Genomic DNA, 13,296 nt, shown 5'->3' with positions numbered 1-13,296 from the left:
GCTCATTAGAGTTAGATCCCTGCCTAAATCCTTCATCTGCTGGTAAGCTTCAGCTGTTATTTACATGTCAGTGGGCTGGTCAGGAAATTAGTACAGAGAATGCACATTGGTATAGCCTGGGCCTAGATGTGAAACTCTCCCTTTACCCTTCATTGATTTGCACCCAACAAGCAACTACTGCATTTGTTGGATGAACATGTTATGGTGTTTTTATTTTTTAGGTGCTGTTGAATTAGAAAACTTGCCTTTAAAGAAAGATGCCTTGAAAGAACTGGAATTACCATTTGAAGTCAAAGCTGGTATGTGGAACAAGGGAGTGGGAGGCAGTTTTGAGTCTTATATCGATTGGGACGTGAAAACTGAGAGCCCTTGAGTTTGGTTCTGTTGGACCAGGAAGAGGCAGGGTAGGAAGGGTAGAGTTTAGATCAGTCTTTAGGTGTGGTCTCTAGGCCACTAATATCAGGATGATCTCGGGGGTGGTGGCGGGGAGGTCAGGTGGCCCCCAGACTTCCTGACTCAGAGTCTCTGAGGGAATGTTGTTGAACCTGCATCTTTAATAAGCACCCCGGGTGATTCTTATGTTTACTAAAGTCTGAGAACTTCCATCCTAGATACAGGGGGTTCCTATTTTCAGAGAATTCATTGTACATATTACTAAGAGACAGTTTACTCTATTGAATGAAAGGTGGGCTCTGGAACAGTATGCTTGGGTTTCTATTCCATATCTGCCATTTTCTGGCTGTGTGACCTTGGGGAGGTTCCCTAAGCACTCTGTGTGTGCATCTTCATCTTAAGATGGGATAATACTAGTACCTATATCATAGGTTTGTGGAGAGGAGTACCTGAGTTAATGCATTAAAATGACTAGAACAGTGCCCGGCACACTCCGCCGATGTTTGCAATTATTACCGGAGTCTTGCAGTTACTAGATTTGGTAAGGAAACGAGAATTATCACAGAATAAAAATATTCTTTATTAAGTGACCACTTATAAAATTAGTCCCTCTTTAGACACTGCTCGTCATTGAGCAAGCCTGTTGATATCAGTCAGTCTTTCCCTTATTTTGAGGGTACTTATATTACAATAAAGTGCAAGTGCAATTACAGTGCAAATCAGTTGGCTAGGTGAAATAAAATAGAAATCTTGCAAGAGATTTAGGCCTTCTTGAAGTCAATTCAAGTCATAGGTGAACTGCCAGAATCGTAAGCAAAGACACTGACAAGTTAGAATCTGAAAGAAACTCTCAGGAATGATGAAACGGTGGATACTTCCAAGAGAGTTCTTATTTGACTATCAAAGGATTAAGAGAGGCTCTTAGGGAAAATTGATGTTTTCTAATATTTTGGCAAAAATGACCCTTTTTATGCTTGTTCTGCAAAAATAAAATGTAACAGAAGTTATATTTTGCTGTCATATAAGTGTCCTCCCAATTAATTTAGGTTAGAATTGCAACTGTGCACTAATTATTGTTGACATTCTTTGTTGTGAAAATTGGTGTATGGTTTCAGTTATAATATAAATTTTATTAAATGTAAAAAACTTAATTTCATTTTTCTAAAGTCAAAATTAAAATATTTTTTCATTGTTTGTTGTAAGATTTCTTCATCTGTTACTGGATTACACAGTTGATCATTTGGTGTTAATGATACTCTGTTATCTTAAATATAACAGATCGATCCTGCTCGAATTCTAGATCTTAGACAGTAATGATAACAGTCTGATAACGTGTTGCTTTCAGAGGTAGACTGTTAGTTGGGCTGTGTGGATCTTTGAGAAATGGTAGAACTTGGGAAATAAGTGTCACAATTCTACCGGGCCATTTAGCTTTCCCATCAGCCCGAGTTCTCATGAAGAATCGGAATTCTTTCTCGATAGAGTACCACTGCAACGTGACCTGTGTTTCGGTTGCTGTGCTCAAGATTTGACGTATTGCTAAGTCTGCTGACTCCCAATAAGTACCTATCAACCAGCTAATTAATAATGAACAAGAGATGAGTTGTGTGCCCAAGGGCTAGTACAGGTGCCATGGGAAGAAAGACACCCCAGGGGAGCTTAAGATGTAGTCCTGTTGGGGAAGAGGTATTTTCCAGAGGGAGATGTTGCATTAGATATGAAAAAGTTACACTGACCTTTTTCCATCTTCTGCTTTATTATGCCTCGTTGTTACAGATCTCAGCCCACTAATGTTTGTTTCACATGTACGAAAACTTGCTGCTTGTTTTCTTAAATTAAAAAGTAAATGGTAATAATACTCCTTAAAGAAAACTAGAAGAATACAGAAAAATAGAATTTAAAAATGTGTGCAGACAGTTAACAAGACTTTCCTTTTCCCAGGCTTAATTGGGAAGGTAACCCTTCAGATTCCCTTCTATCGCCCCCATGTGGACCCTTGGGTGATCTCCATCTCCAGCCTTCACTTAATTGGAGCCCCTGAAAAAATACAGGATTTCAATGATGAAAAGGAGAAGCTGTTGGAAAGGGAACGCAAGAAAGCTCTCCTGCAAGCCCTGGAGGAAAAGTGGAAGGCAAGGCAGAAATCCTTTTGGCCATGAGAGCGGTGATGGTGAGACTTGAAATGAGCAAAGCACTAGATTCTGCTAACACCGGCTCTTTCCTTTGTAGAACGAACGCCAGCAGAAAGGGGAGTCCTACTGGTATTCAGTTACTGCCTCGGTAGTTACGAGAATTGTGGAGAATATTGAAGTAAGTCCTAATGGCTTTTATAAAGTATGAACACAGAAGGGATCGCTCAGGCTTAAGTGCATTTCACGTCCGTGGTTGCTGTTTCCTGTGGGTTTAACTGATAGCAGGGTGTCTTCGGAGAGCGCTGATTGCTCACGCGTGCCTTTTCATAGGCGGTGCCAGAGGGAAAACCTGAAAAGCGAGTCCAGCTCTGGGCAGACACAGGTTTTTCTTGCTTCAGTTAGTGTGAGTAGGAGTTTTCATTTCATTGACATTTCACTTCATTTTCTTTTTGCATATTGGCACCCTACTTGCTGAAGGATTTACCTCCCAAGAAGCCAGGTCACCTGAGTCTTCATGACTAAATCACTTAATCTCTTAGTCTCAGTTTCTTCATCTGTACAGTGAGAGGGGTTGGATGTGGTTTCCAGTTGATTCCGTAGCGCACTGTGAACAGCCCAGTGAGGTATTTACTCTCACTGATGTGTCTGGAGGCAGTTTGATGAGTTTCAGTGCTAGGGCTGTTGGCCCTATTTTCTGCTTTAATTATTGTTTTGTTTGTCCTCAAAAACTAGAGCAGGGTTCACACTAATTTTCAGTGTGTCGTAAGTGTTAGCCCATACTTATTACCTCCAGGGTTTTCTTGCAGTACCAAAGTGACACAGGCCACATGTTTTTAAGGTGTCCCACTTCCCCCCAAAATACAGCCTGAGGCTGGATTCATAACTTTGGTAACATTGGGGGAAAAGATCAGTACATTTGAGGTGACTGCTTTGAATTCTTTTCCAGGCAGTTATTTATTTATTTATTTATTTTAGGTGTCATTGATTTTTTTTTTTTAATTCCTCATTATTTTTATTTTTAATAATAGCTTTATTGAGATTTAGTTCACATACCATAAAGTTCACACTTTTAAAGTGTACAATCTAGTGTTTTTGGTATATTTACAAAGTTGGGCATCGATCACCACTGTCTTAATTCCAGAACCTTTTCATCATACCCAACTAGTAGCCACTTCCAATTCCCCTCTCCCTCCAGCCCCCTACAACCACTAATCTACTTTGTGGATTTGCCTAGTCTGGACATTTCATATCAGTGGGGCTGTACTGGCCTTTTAGCATAATGCTTTCAAGGTTCATCCATGTTGTGGCATGTATCAGGACTTTATTCTTTTTATGAATGAATAATATATTCCATTGGATGGATTGCCGAAGATAAACAAAGCTGGAGTGAAGTTAAAGTGGTGAAAGCAGACTTTACTCAGTGACTCCTGACAGTAGGGGACGGAGCAGAGCTCCATTCCAGTTTGTACAGAGGTGACCAGGCCTTTTAAAGGGAAAAGGGAGGTGGGGTGGGGCTGGGGAGAGGGCTCAGGTGGAAAATTACAAAGGGTTGGTCAGTGTGGATATGGTTAGGCCAGCTGTGTCCGCTAGCTGGGCTTCTGTCCTCCCAGAGAGAGGGGAGACAGAGGCCCCGTCCTTCCTGGTGATTACATTTCCAGGGAGCGACTTTTAGGTCCTTGAGTTGTAGGAGACACATCACATAGGGACAGAGAAAGCGTTCGCAGTCGGAAGCCCTTTTTGGTAAATGCTCTAAGAAGGGGGGCGGGTGTGCTCTTGTCAGGCGTCGGCTAGAACACACAGCCCTGAGCTTTTCTAGACAGGAGCTCAGGAAGGGGATGGAATGTCCTGGGGACTCAGCCTTAGGCTGCTAGAAGTCTACGTTAAAATTTGGTCAGGTCTCTTAGTGTAGGCGTTTGAATGGAGTGCTCATACTTAGAGTTTTTGCAGTTCTCAGGATAGACCACATTTTGTTTATCCGTTTGTCAGTTGATGGACATTTGGGTTGTTTCCACTTTTTGACTATAAGGAATATTGCTGCTATAAACAGTCATGTGTATGGTTTTGTGTGAACGTATGTTTTCAGTTCTCTTGAGTATATACCTAAGAGTGGAATTGTTGAGTCATATGGTAACTATATGTTAAATTTTTTGAGGAACTGTTTTACAGTTTCACCAGTAATGTGTGAACATTTCAATTTTTCCACATCCTGATCAGTATTTGTTATTGTCTGTCTTTTAATAACGGCCACATTAGTGGGTATGAAGTGAAATCTCAGTGTGGTTTTGATTTGCGTTTCCTTAATGGTTAATGTTGTTGAGCATCTTTTCATGTGCTTGTTGGCCATTTGTATATCTTTTGGAGAAATGTCTGTCCAAATCCCTTTTCCATTTAAAAAATGTATTTATTTAACTATTGAGTTGTAAGAGTTTTTTTATATATCCTGGATTTTAGTCCCTTATCATCAGATATATGATTTGCAAATATTTTCTCGCGTTCTATGGGTTGTCTTTTCACTTTCTGTTATTATTTTTTAATTCATTGAAGCAGAGTGCTTTTTCTGTAGCCGCACTATAGGGGCAAGGGGAAGTAAATAAGGTCAAAATGGAAATGCCCTGCTGGTGTTCCTGTGTCCAGGTTTGAGGACACAGAGGCAAGATTAAGATGTCATAAGAGAGGGAGGGCCAGTTATCTAGATACAATGGTACTACTTTATTTCAGTGTTTAAGGTGTTTTCTGAAACGATTTGATGAAAGTATTGTAACTCTCTTCTTGAGAAGGCACTGATCACAAAGAAGTGTCATTCATGTCCAGTTTGTGATTATAACTCTCTTAGGAACTTAGATTATTGGGTGTGTGTGTGACATCAGCTATGCGTTTGTGTAAAATGCCTGCTGTGGTTTACTTAAGTAAACTCCTGCCTATGGTATTCTACCTGCAGTTGTCTAAATGTGTTTTTTTCCCTGCTGCAGTTAAAAATTCAAGATGTCCATTTGCGCTTTGAAGATGGTATTACCAGTCCTTCCCATCCTTTTGCGTTTGGCGTCTGCATTAAGAATGTGTCCATGCAGAATGCTGTGAATGAGCCTGTAAGTATGAAATACGACTGCAAACCGGGAAGAAAGCACTCGGTCTGGAGCATTTAGGGCTCTGCCTTGTGTCCTTTTGTGTTAGGTAAATGAGATCACGATCTTCTTCTCCATGTTCTTTGGAGGGTGTGGATGTCTCTTGTCTCATTTGCTGAAATAGGGAAACAGTTAATTTCTTCTGACCTGTTCTTATTTCATTCATCCATTAAACGTTGGCACATTTTGTACACGAAGAAACTGAGGTGCAGAAAGGATCTTATCTTTGATTTTCTTCTTACATCACATGCACTCTCGGGGTACGCTCATTCTGTTTCATAGTTTCAGCAGCCACCTGGGAATATTTGTCGATGGCGCTCGCATCTGGAAGGGCCATTCTCCACCCCTCTTCTGACCTTCAGATTCAAGGTCTCTAACTACCTATGGGACACCTCTGTGGTATTTAGGCTCGTTATAATCAAAATGATCCCATTATATTCCACCTGCCCATTTCACTCCCCTGAAACCAACTGTTTTCCTTTATTCTCTAACATGTTACTGAATGTTACAAACACACATATGAAAACTGACATCGTTAGAGCCCTTTTATGTGCCAGGCACTGTTCTTAGTGCTTTACATGATGTACCTCATTGAATTCTCAGTAACTTCCACCACTGTCATCCTTGTACTAGAGCCGAGGACGCTGAAGAGCAGAAGAATGAGTGAGTGGTGGAGTCGGGTCTTGACCCACTGAACCCAGGTGGACCGGCTGTAGATCAGGGGTTGGCAGACTGTGGCCTGGGGGCCAAATCTGCCCCGCCTGTTTTTGTAAATTAAGATTTAGTGGATCACTGCCAGGCCTGTTCATTTACATGTTGTTTAGGCTGCTTCTGTGCTGCAGTGGCAGAGCTGAGTAGCTGCAGCAGAGAACGAATGGCCCCCAAAGCCTAAATATTTGCTCTCTGGCCCTTTACAGAACAGGTTTGCCAACCCTGCTTCAGAGCACGTGTTCTTACCCACGACGCTAGTCCCTAGAAGCCTGCGCTCATCCCTTCACTTCTTATTCCTCACTTTCCATATCCATTTGGTCACAACGTCCTGCCAGTTTTTCCCGCAAAATGTCTCAAATGTGGCTCTCACGCTTATCTGCACTGCGACTGTCTGAGTTCAGGATCCTGCCAGCTTCTGCCTTGCTCAGTAAAATCCTGACTTCCGTGACCTCCTTGCTTCCATCCTAGGCTCTTGATTCGTTCTGTGCCAGTGCTTCTCAGCCTTTCCCACGTCACGACACACAGAGAAGGATGATGGTATTTGTATAGGACACTGGGGCAAATGGATGTGGCTGCTTGGGGCTGGAGGTGCTTAGCTCAGAGTAACCAAATGCAGTGGACCCTTGAACAACACGGGTTTGAACTGTGCAGGTCCACTTAGACGCAGATTTCTTTCACTAAATACATACCACAGTATTACATGATCCTTGGATGTAGTACCTCGAATACGGACGGCTGACTATAAAGTTACACGTAGATTTTCCACTTCGCGGAGGGTCGGCGCCCCTAACTCCCATGTTGTTCAAGGGTCACTGTATTCCTAAAATGTAACTCGATCCTATAAACTTGCTCATTATCTTGACACACTCATGACTCCGTAGGGGGAAGCTCCACTTTGCACTGTTGCTAGAGTTCTGTTTCTAAAACCCATACCGGATCCTGGTGTGCATGCCTGCATCAAAACCCTCAGTGGCTCCAAGTCCCTTCAAGTATGACATCCAAACTCCTTAATATGACAGACTTCTTTTTTTTTTTTAATTATTAGCACCTTTAATTATTATTTATTTATTTATTTATTTATTTTGGCTGTGTTGGGTCTTCGTTTCTGTGCGAGGGCTTCCTCTAGTTGCGGCAAGCGGGGGCCACTCTTCATCGCGGTGTGCGGGCCTCTCACTATCGCGGCCTCTCTTGTTGCGGAGCACAGGCTCCAGACGTGCAGGCTCAGTAGTTGTGACTCACGGGCCCAGTTGCTTGGCGGCATGTGGGATCTTCCCAGACCAGGGCTCGAACCCGTGTCCCCTGCATTAGCAGGCAGATTCTCAACCACTGCGCCACCAGGGAAGCCCAATATGACAGACTTCTTACTGTATTTGTTTCCTAGGGCTATGAAATTTTAATTTGATTACATCTGCAAAGACCCTATTTCCAAGTAAGGTCCCATTCACAGGTTCTGGGACGACATGAATTTTGGGGGGTGCGGGGGGACTATTCAACCTAGTACACCTAGTAACGTTCCAGCCTACTTTTCTCAACACTTAACTAGCTCCTCACTTCAAATGTGTTACCATACACGTGAGCCGATACTGCCCCATCCCTGAGCACAGTGCCCCAGTTACACAGATGTGCTCGCCGTCCTCTGCAGCTGTCAGGTCTTTTGTGTCATTGGCCCCACTCCTTGAAATGTGTCCCGGTCCCTCCCTCCCACCCTTTGTCTGAAACGTACACATCTTTTGATATTCATCTGCACAGTGACATTTTCCCTTTGTTTGCTTATGGCATCTCATATATTCTTCCTCTGCTTCCCTCTGCTTAATTAAAATTATTTGCATGTTTGTATTTCCAGTTAGTTAGATTCTAAACTCTGTAACCATGTTTTCATTCAGTTTTGTATCCTCAGCACCGTGCAAAGCGCCCGGTGCATGATTCTTCACAAATGGCCTGTTGAATGAGTGGATAAATTTGTGAATAAAGAATCATCTTGTTTTCTTCCCTGTCTTCCCTCAGGTACAGAAATTAATGCGGAAAAAGCAGTTAGATGTGGCAGAGTTTAGCATCTACTGGGATGTCGATTGCACTTTATTGGGGGATTTGCCTCAGGTGGAGTTACAGGTATGATTGTGGCAGGGCTTTGTTATAACAGCACGGCAGTAAAGTGGTGTAGGATCGTTGCCACATAAGGTTTTGCTCTCTGCGTCTGTGTTCCCATTCCCACCCCCTCTCCCTGCATAGGCGTTCGCCCTCGAGTATGTATGCTTGAGGTACTTGCTATGTCTGTAACTCTGAACAATATATAAGGATTTGTGTATGTTTTACATTTATAGTGTATTATTGATTTCTTTGTTTTCTTTTTTTCACTTAAATCTCTGTTTTTAAGATTGATCAGTATTGCTGCTTATACTTCTGATTCATTGCTTCTGACTATTACATGGTATTCCACTGCAAGCACTTGACATATTAGCATCCTCCACTCTCTTAGCCCCCAGTGTACTAAGCGTCCAGATTTTTAATGAATGAAGCACCAGATCTGGTTCTTAAAGGAGAGCTTTCTTACAACATTTTATGTTGAAATTTCACCTTCGGTGGCATCCCTTTAAGAAATACTTAGAAAGTCATTATAAATCATTGGATATAAAGTATTACTGTTTGTGAAGGATATTTAAAAAAACTCAGTTTAATCTTTTTGTAAAGAAATTGTCAGTGGTTTAAGTGAAATGGAGGAAAAGGACTCATATTTCCCTCAACCACGATTATCTTTGGCTTGCATGCTATTGTGCAGAATGGTTTTTGTTTTGCTAATTTGATTAAATAAATGCGGTGCATCCATACAGTAGAAGAGAATGCAACTATAAAAATAAAGGCAAAGATCTTTATGATGAATACGTAATAGTCTCTAAGATACAGTATTAAGTTTAAAAAACCAAGATAAAAGAGCATATACACTATTTGTGTAAGAATGGTTTAAAAAACCAGAAAATTAGCATTTGGCTGACTACGTACAGAATGCTTTTGGTGGAGTACGTAAGAAACTGGTGTCATTGGTTGCCTGTGAGTAGGGTAACTGGGTGGCTGGAGGATGGGAGTAGGAAGGAGAGATTGCACTTTTTTTGCCTTTTAAATTTTAAACCACGTGAATGTATTACCTAATGTATTACCTGTAAGAAATATAAGTAAAAATTTTAAAATGCTAGAGAGCTTTAGATTCCCAGTTTTATCCTGCTTTTGGTTTCTGATATAATATGCTGTAGATTAGACAGCATTCCAACAGGTGACTTGATCCTGAAAACATTTGCTATGATGACAGCCATTCTTGTGACACTCAGGAGGCCATGGACAAGAGCAAGGAGAGTCGAAACCATCACTACATCTTGGAGCCTGTGTGCGCGTCTGCTCTTCTGAAGAGAAACTGCTCTAAAGAGCCTCTGAGGTCTCGGCACACTCCCCGTATTGAATGTGATATTCATCTGGAGACCATTCCCTTGAAACTCTCTCAGGTTCCCTGTTTCTCCCTGTAACTATCGGACTGGTAACTGGGGTGAAGGAGGCGTGTTGATAGAAGGGTCTGGATACTTCGAGGTCCCCTCGTGGGAAAGGAAGTGTGCATGAGACCAGGCTGTGGTGGGTGCAGAAGCCACTGTCTTTATACAGTCGGATTGGGTGGGTCTCAGGTTAGTTTTGATTTGATATTTTAAGTGCTGAACAAAGAGTACAAGAGAGACAGTAAATTTACGTACTTTACTGACTGTTCAGAGAGACGTGACACTTGGTGCTGGAGTTTAGTCTTGCAGTTTGCACTGGATTTCAGCTCAGTGGGTTGACTAATATGACTTGTTCCTGTGACGTATATGTCTTAACTGAGCAAAAGAAACAAACCAATTCTAACCTAGTGTCTCTTAACCTCTAATAAAAGTTGCAATACCGGCAAATCATGGAATTCCTCAAGGAGCTGGAACGAAAGGAGAGGCAGTTGAAGTTCCGAAAATGGAAACCCAAAGTGGCCGTATCTGAGAAGTAAGGCTTGTCAATTAAGTGTTGTGTCTGAAATGCATTTTCTAGCATGTTCTTTTTTTGTACCTGGATCAGAAATATGCCTCACTGTCTTTTACACATGGTTGGAGATAAAAGTACAGTCGACTTTTCTGGGCTTTAAAATGCCATTTCTGTTGTTCATCATCATTGACATGCTACTGTATATCTCTTTGGTGTCGCGGGTTTACTCTTAGGTCGAGCGTAGTGGAATTCAGAAGGTCCTCTCAGCCTCATTTAGTAAGGAGACTGGCGTTGCTCTGGTGGGCTCTGATTGTGTGGTAAATACTTTGCAGCACTCTTGAACCTACTTCCCTGTGTCTTTTCTCCTAAGTTGTTTGGTCAGCATTTATATAGTACACTTGATAACATCTGTAGCAAAAATAAATCTTTTTTATGTGGATGTGCTAAACTTGACGAGTCAATATGTTAAAACTTTTTTTAGATGCTGTGTATTTCCAGTCTTTCTTGAAATATTCCATTTAAGATCTTTAATAGTCAAATCCTTGCTGATTATCTTACGATGGTATTTACTGTATAGCCACCACTTGATTTTCTGTGGGAGGGGCTGATGTTATGGGTGACTCAGACCAGTTGAGTCATGTGTTATAATCGGCGCATAAACTGAGGATCCAGTAGATTAACTTTCCCCGTATGTTGAGGTTAGCCTAATATTATTTGAGTTTGAGGCATAAACAGATGGCTGACAAGAGAAGAGATGTCTCAGAAGGGGAGTGGTGTGTTGTGGATTGCTCTGGGTCGATCGCATTTTCATCGCTTTTATTGTAAGTAACTGGATGGTTATGGACTGTTTCAGCTGCCGAGAGTGGTGGTGTTTTGCTTTGAATGCCAACCTGCATGAGATCCGGGAGCAGAGGACGCGCTGCACGTGGGGCTTCCTGTTGCGCCGGGCCCGCGATGCCGTGTCCTACACTGACAAATACTTCACCAAGTTGAAAGGAGGCTTGCTGTCTGCAGACGATGAGGTGAGGATGCTGTTGTCTCTCATGTCTCGTCTCCAGTCGGAGGGTAAGGGTGTCTCTCAAAGGCTGAAGAGAAGGGGACCTGTGAGGAAATAAAGTCTTTGTTCGGGATCATAGTTTTACAGGATAAAGTCGGTCTTATTAGGGTGAGAGCTTCTTGGAAGGCCCGGCTTTGCCTTGGCAGGAAGCATCTTCCACCTTCTGTTGCTTGAGGAGAGCCGGGCCATGGGGTGGGAGGAAGAGAAAGGGGCCGTGGTCCTGCCAGGCCTACCCACCCCCCGCCCCCCGCCAGCTCTCCGTGTGGGGCCCAGAGAGACATTCCATCTAGTCACTCAGGTCTCTTCAACACCTGATCCTAATTCTTTTCCTGCAAAGTCTATAACTAATCTCTGTGGACTTTGGCCCACATTTTCCCTAATCCCAATTGACTTGATTGACCTTGGGGCTTTGGAGGTAGAGGCTAGGCCGAGGGTGTGGAGTAGGGGTGAAGGCAAGCTTCTGTTTTAGTTACCTGCAGGGCCAGAGACCCTTAGAACCGGCAGTCCTGGAGCCCTGGTGTGAAGCTCCCTCCCGGCTCTAGTCTGTCTGCCTCTGTCTGCTGGGGGAAGGCAGTAGGGAGTGTTTCCTCCTTGATTTGTTGTGGTTTTGTGAGCATCAGTTTTTATAATAGCAATTTAGACTGTTGCCGGTATTTTGGCTTGCGTACTATCTCTTAATTCACTCTTTCTTTAGTAAACCCTTCTAAGCTTCCCTTTAGCACCTGTCTTAGCTCGGGCTGCTATAACAGCGTGCCACAGACTGAGGGGCTTAAACAATAGACATTTATTTCTTACAATTCTGGAGGCTTGAAAAGTCCATGATCAAGGTGCTGGCAGATTCGGTTCTTGGGGAGGACCAACCTCCTGGCTTGTGGGCAGCCGCTTTCTCACTGTGTGCTCACTTGGCCTTTCCTGGGTAGAGAGAGATCTGTCCGCCTTCCCCTTCTTATAAGGGGACTAATCCCATCATGATGGTTCCATCCTCATCACCTCATCTAAACCTGTTCACCTCCCATGGGCCCCACCTTCAAATCCCATCACATTGGGAGTTAGAACTTCAACATATGAATTTTGGGGGGACACATTCAGCCTATGGGAGCACCCCACTGTGGTAACCAGTGGCAGTGCTGAACCCCTGGGTGTTTTCACCTCTTCTGCCGGCACCCCGGGCATGACCCGCTCAGTTTGCTAGTGCTTTTTTCACCAGTGTCAGGCATGGTTACTGACATAGAAACCTTATGAAAAAGATGGAATAAACCAGACCTTTTATTTTGGATGGTTTTCTTAAAGGCACAGGCAAAGACACGGAGGGAGAGAAAAATCTAAATTACAACTGAGGTGAGCAAGTAAACACATATAATATCCTTTCTTAATCATAGCGTATAAGAAACAGCTTAGGATAGCTACCTCTGCTTTCTTTTACATCTTTGCATGTAGCTGGCCACCACTGTTCTTTCCTAACTAGCATGAAACAAATGAAAATGACCACTTCCTTGGTAATGTCCCATATGAAACATAAAGGAGCTGGAGGCCTACACACTTACTCCGTAAACTTGGTCCTCAGTTTCCTCATCTGAAGCGGGAAGAATAATAACTAGCCACCGACTTGAATCAATTGAGGTAACGCATGTGAAGGCACTTTGTAAACCACCATTGCTGTGCAAAGATGGGATACTCTGGCAGCACATGTTCTTCATTTCCCATTTTCAACTCAGTACTGTGTCTGCTCCCTCTGTACTTACCATTAGTCTCATCTCAGAGACCAGGTAGAATCTATCAGCGTTATATGGAAAAGCTTTTTAAACAAGAAACATAGCAATTATGGAATTAACTGTTTATCTTCATTGTTTCTTGGCCTTCAAAATGTTGGGAAACGTTGGAGGCCAGTTGGGTT

The 13,296-nt window shown here is 42.8% G+C and overlaps 1 protein-coding gene across 12 annotated transcripts in view; it reads left to right on the top strand.

Moving 5' to 3' along the window:
* VPS13D (vacuolar protein sorting 13 homolog D) overlaps positions 1-13,296 on the top strand; it is a 255,125-nt gene that overhangs the window by 12,604 nt on the left and 229,225 nt on the right. For 11 of the 12 annotated variants that reach the window (XR_014241483.1, XM_082380826.1, XM_082380821.1 and 8 more), the window contains exons 3-10: positions 222-299; positions 2,335-2,525; positions 2,623-2,703; positions 5,495-5,611; positions 8,363-8,467; positions 9,679-9,849; positions 10,266-10,366; positions 11,199-11,367. Coding sequence is in view for 11 of the 12 variants with exons in the window: in XM_082380826.1 (XP_082236952.1) it covers positions 222-299; positions 2,335-2,525; positions 2,623-2,703; positions 5,495-5,611; positions 8,363-8,467; positions 9,679-9,849; positions 10,266-10,366; positions 11,199-11,367 (1,013 nt within the window). In the remaining variant the exon portion in view is untranslated. Of the gene's footprint in view, positions 1-221; positions 300-2,334; positions 2,526-2,622; positions 2,704-5,494; positions 5,612-8,362; positions 8,468-9,678; positions 9,850-10,265; positions 10,367-11,198; positions 11,368-13,296 lie in introns of those variants that run through there. The other variant, XM_082380823.1, reaches the window with a different exon arrangement.

Source organism: Balaenoptera borealis (assembly GCF_965194805.1).
Source record: "Balaenoptera borealis genome assembly, chromosome: 1".
Lineage (NCBI taxonomy): Eukaryota > Metazoa > Chordata > Mammalia > Artiodactyla > Balaenopteridae > Balaenoptera > Balaenoptera borealis.
This window is presented reverse-complemented; position numbering and strand designations above follow the sequence as displayed.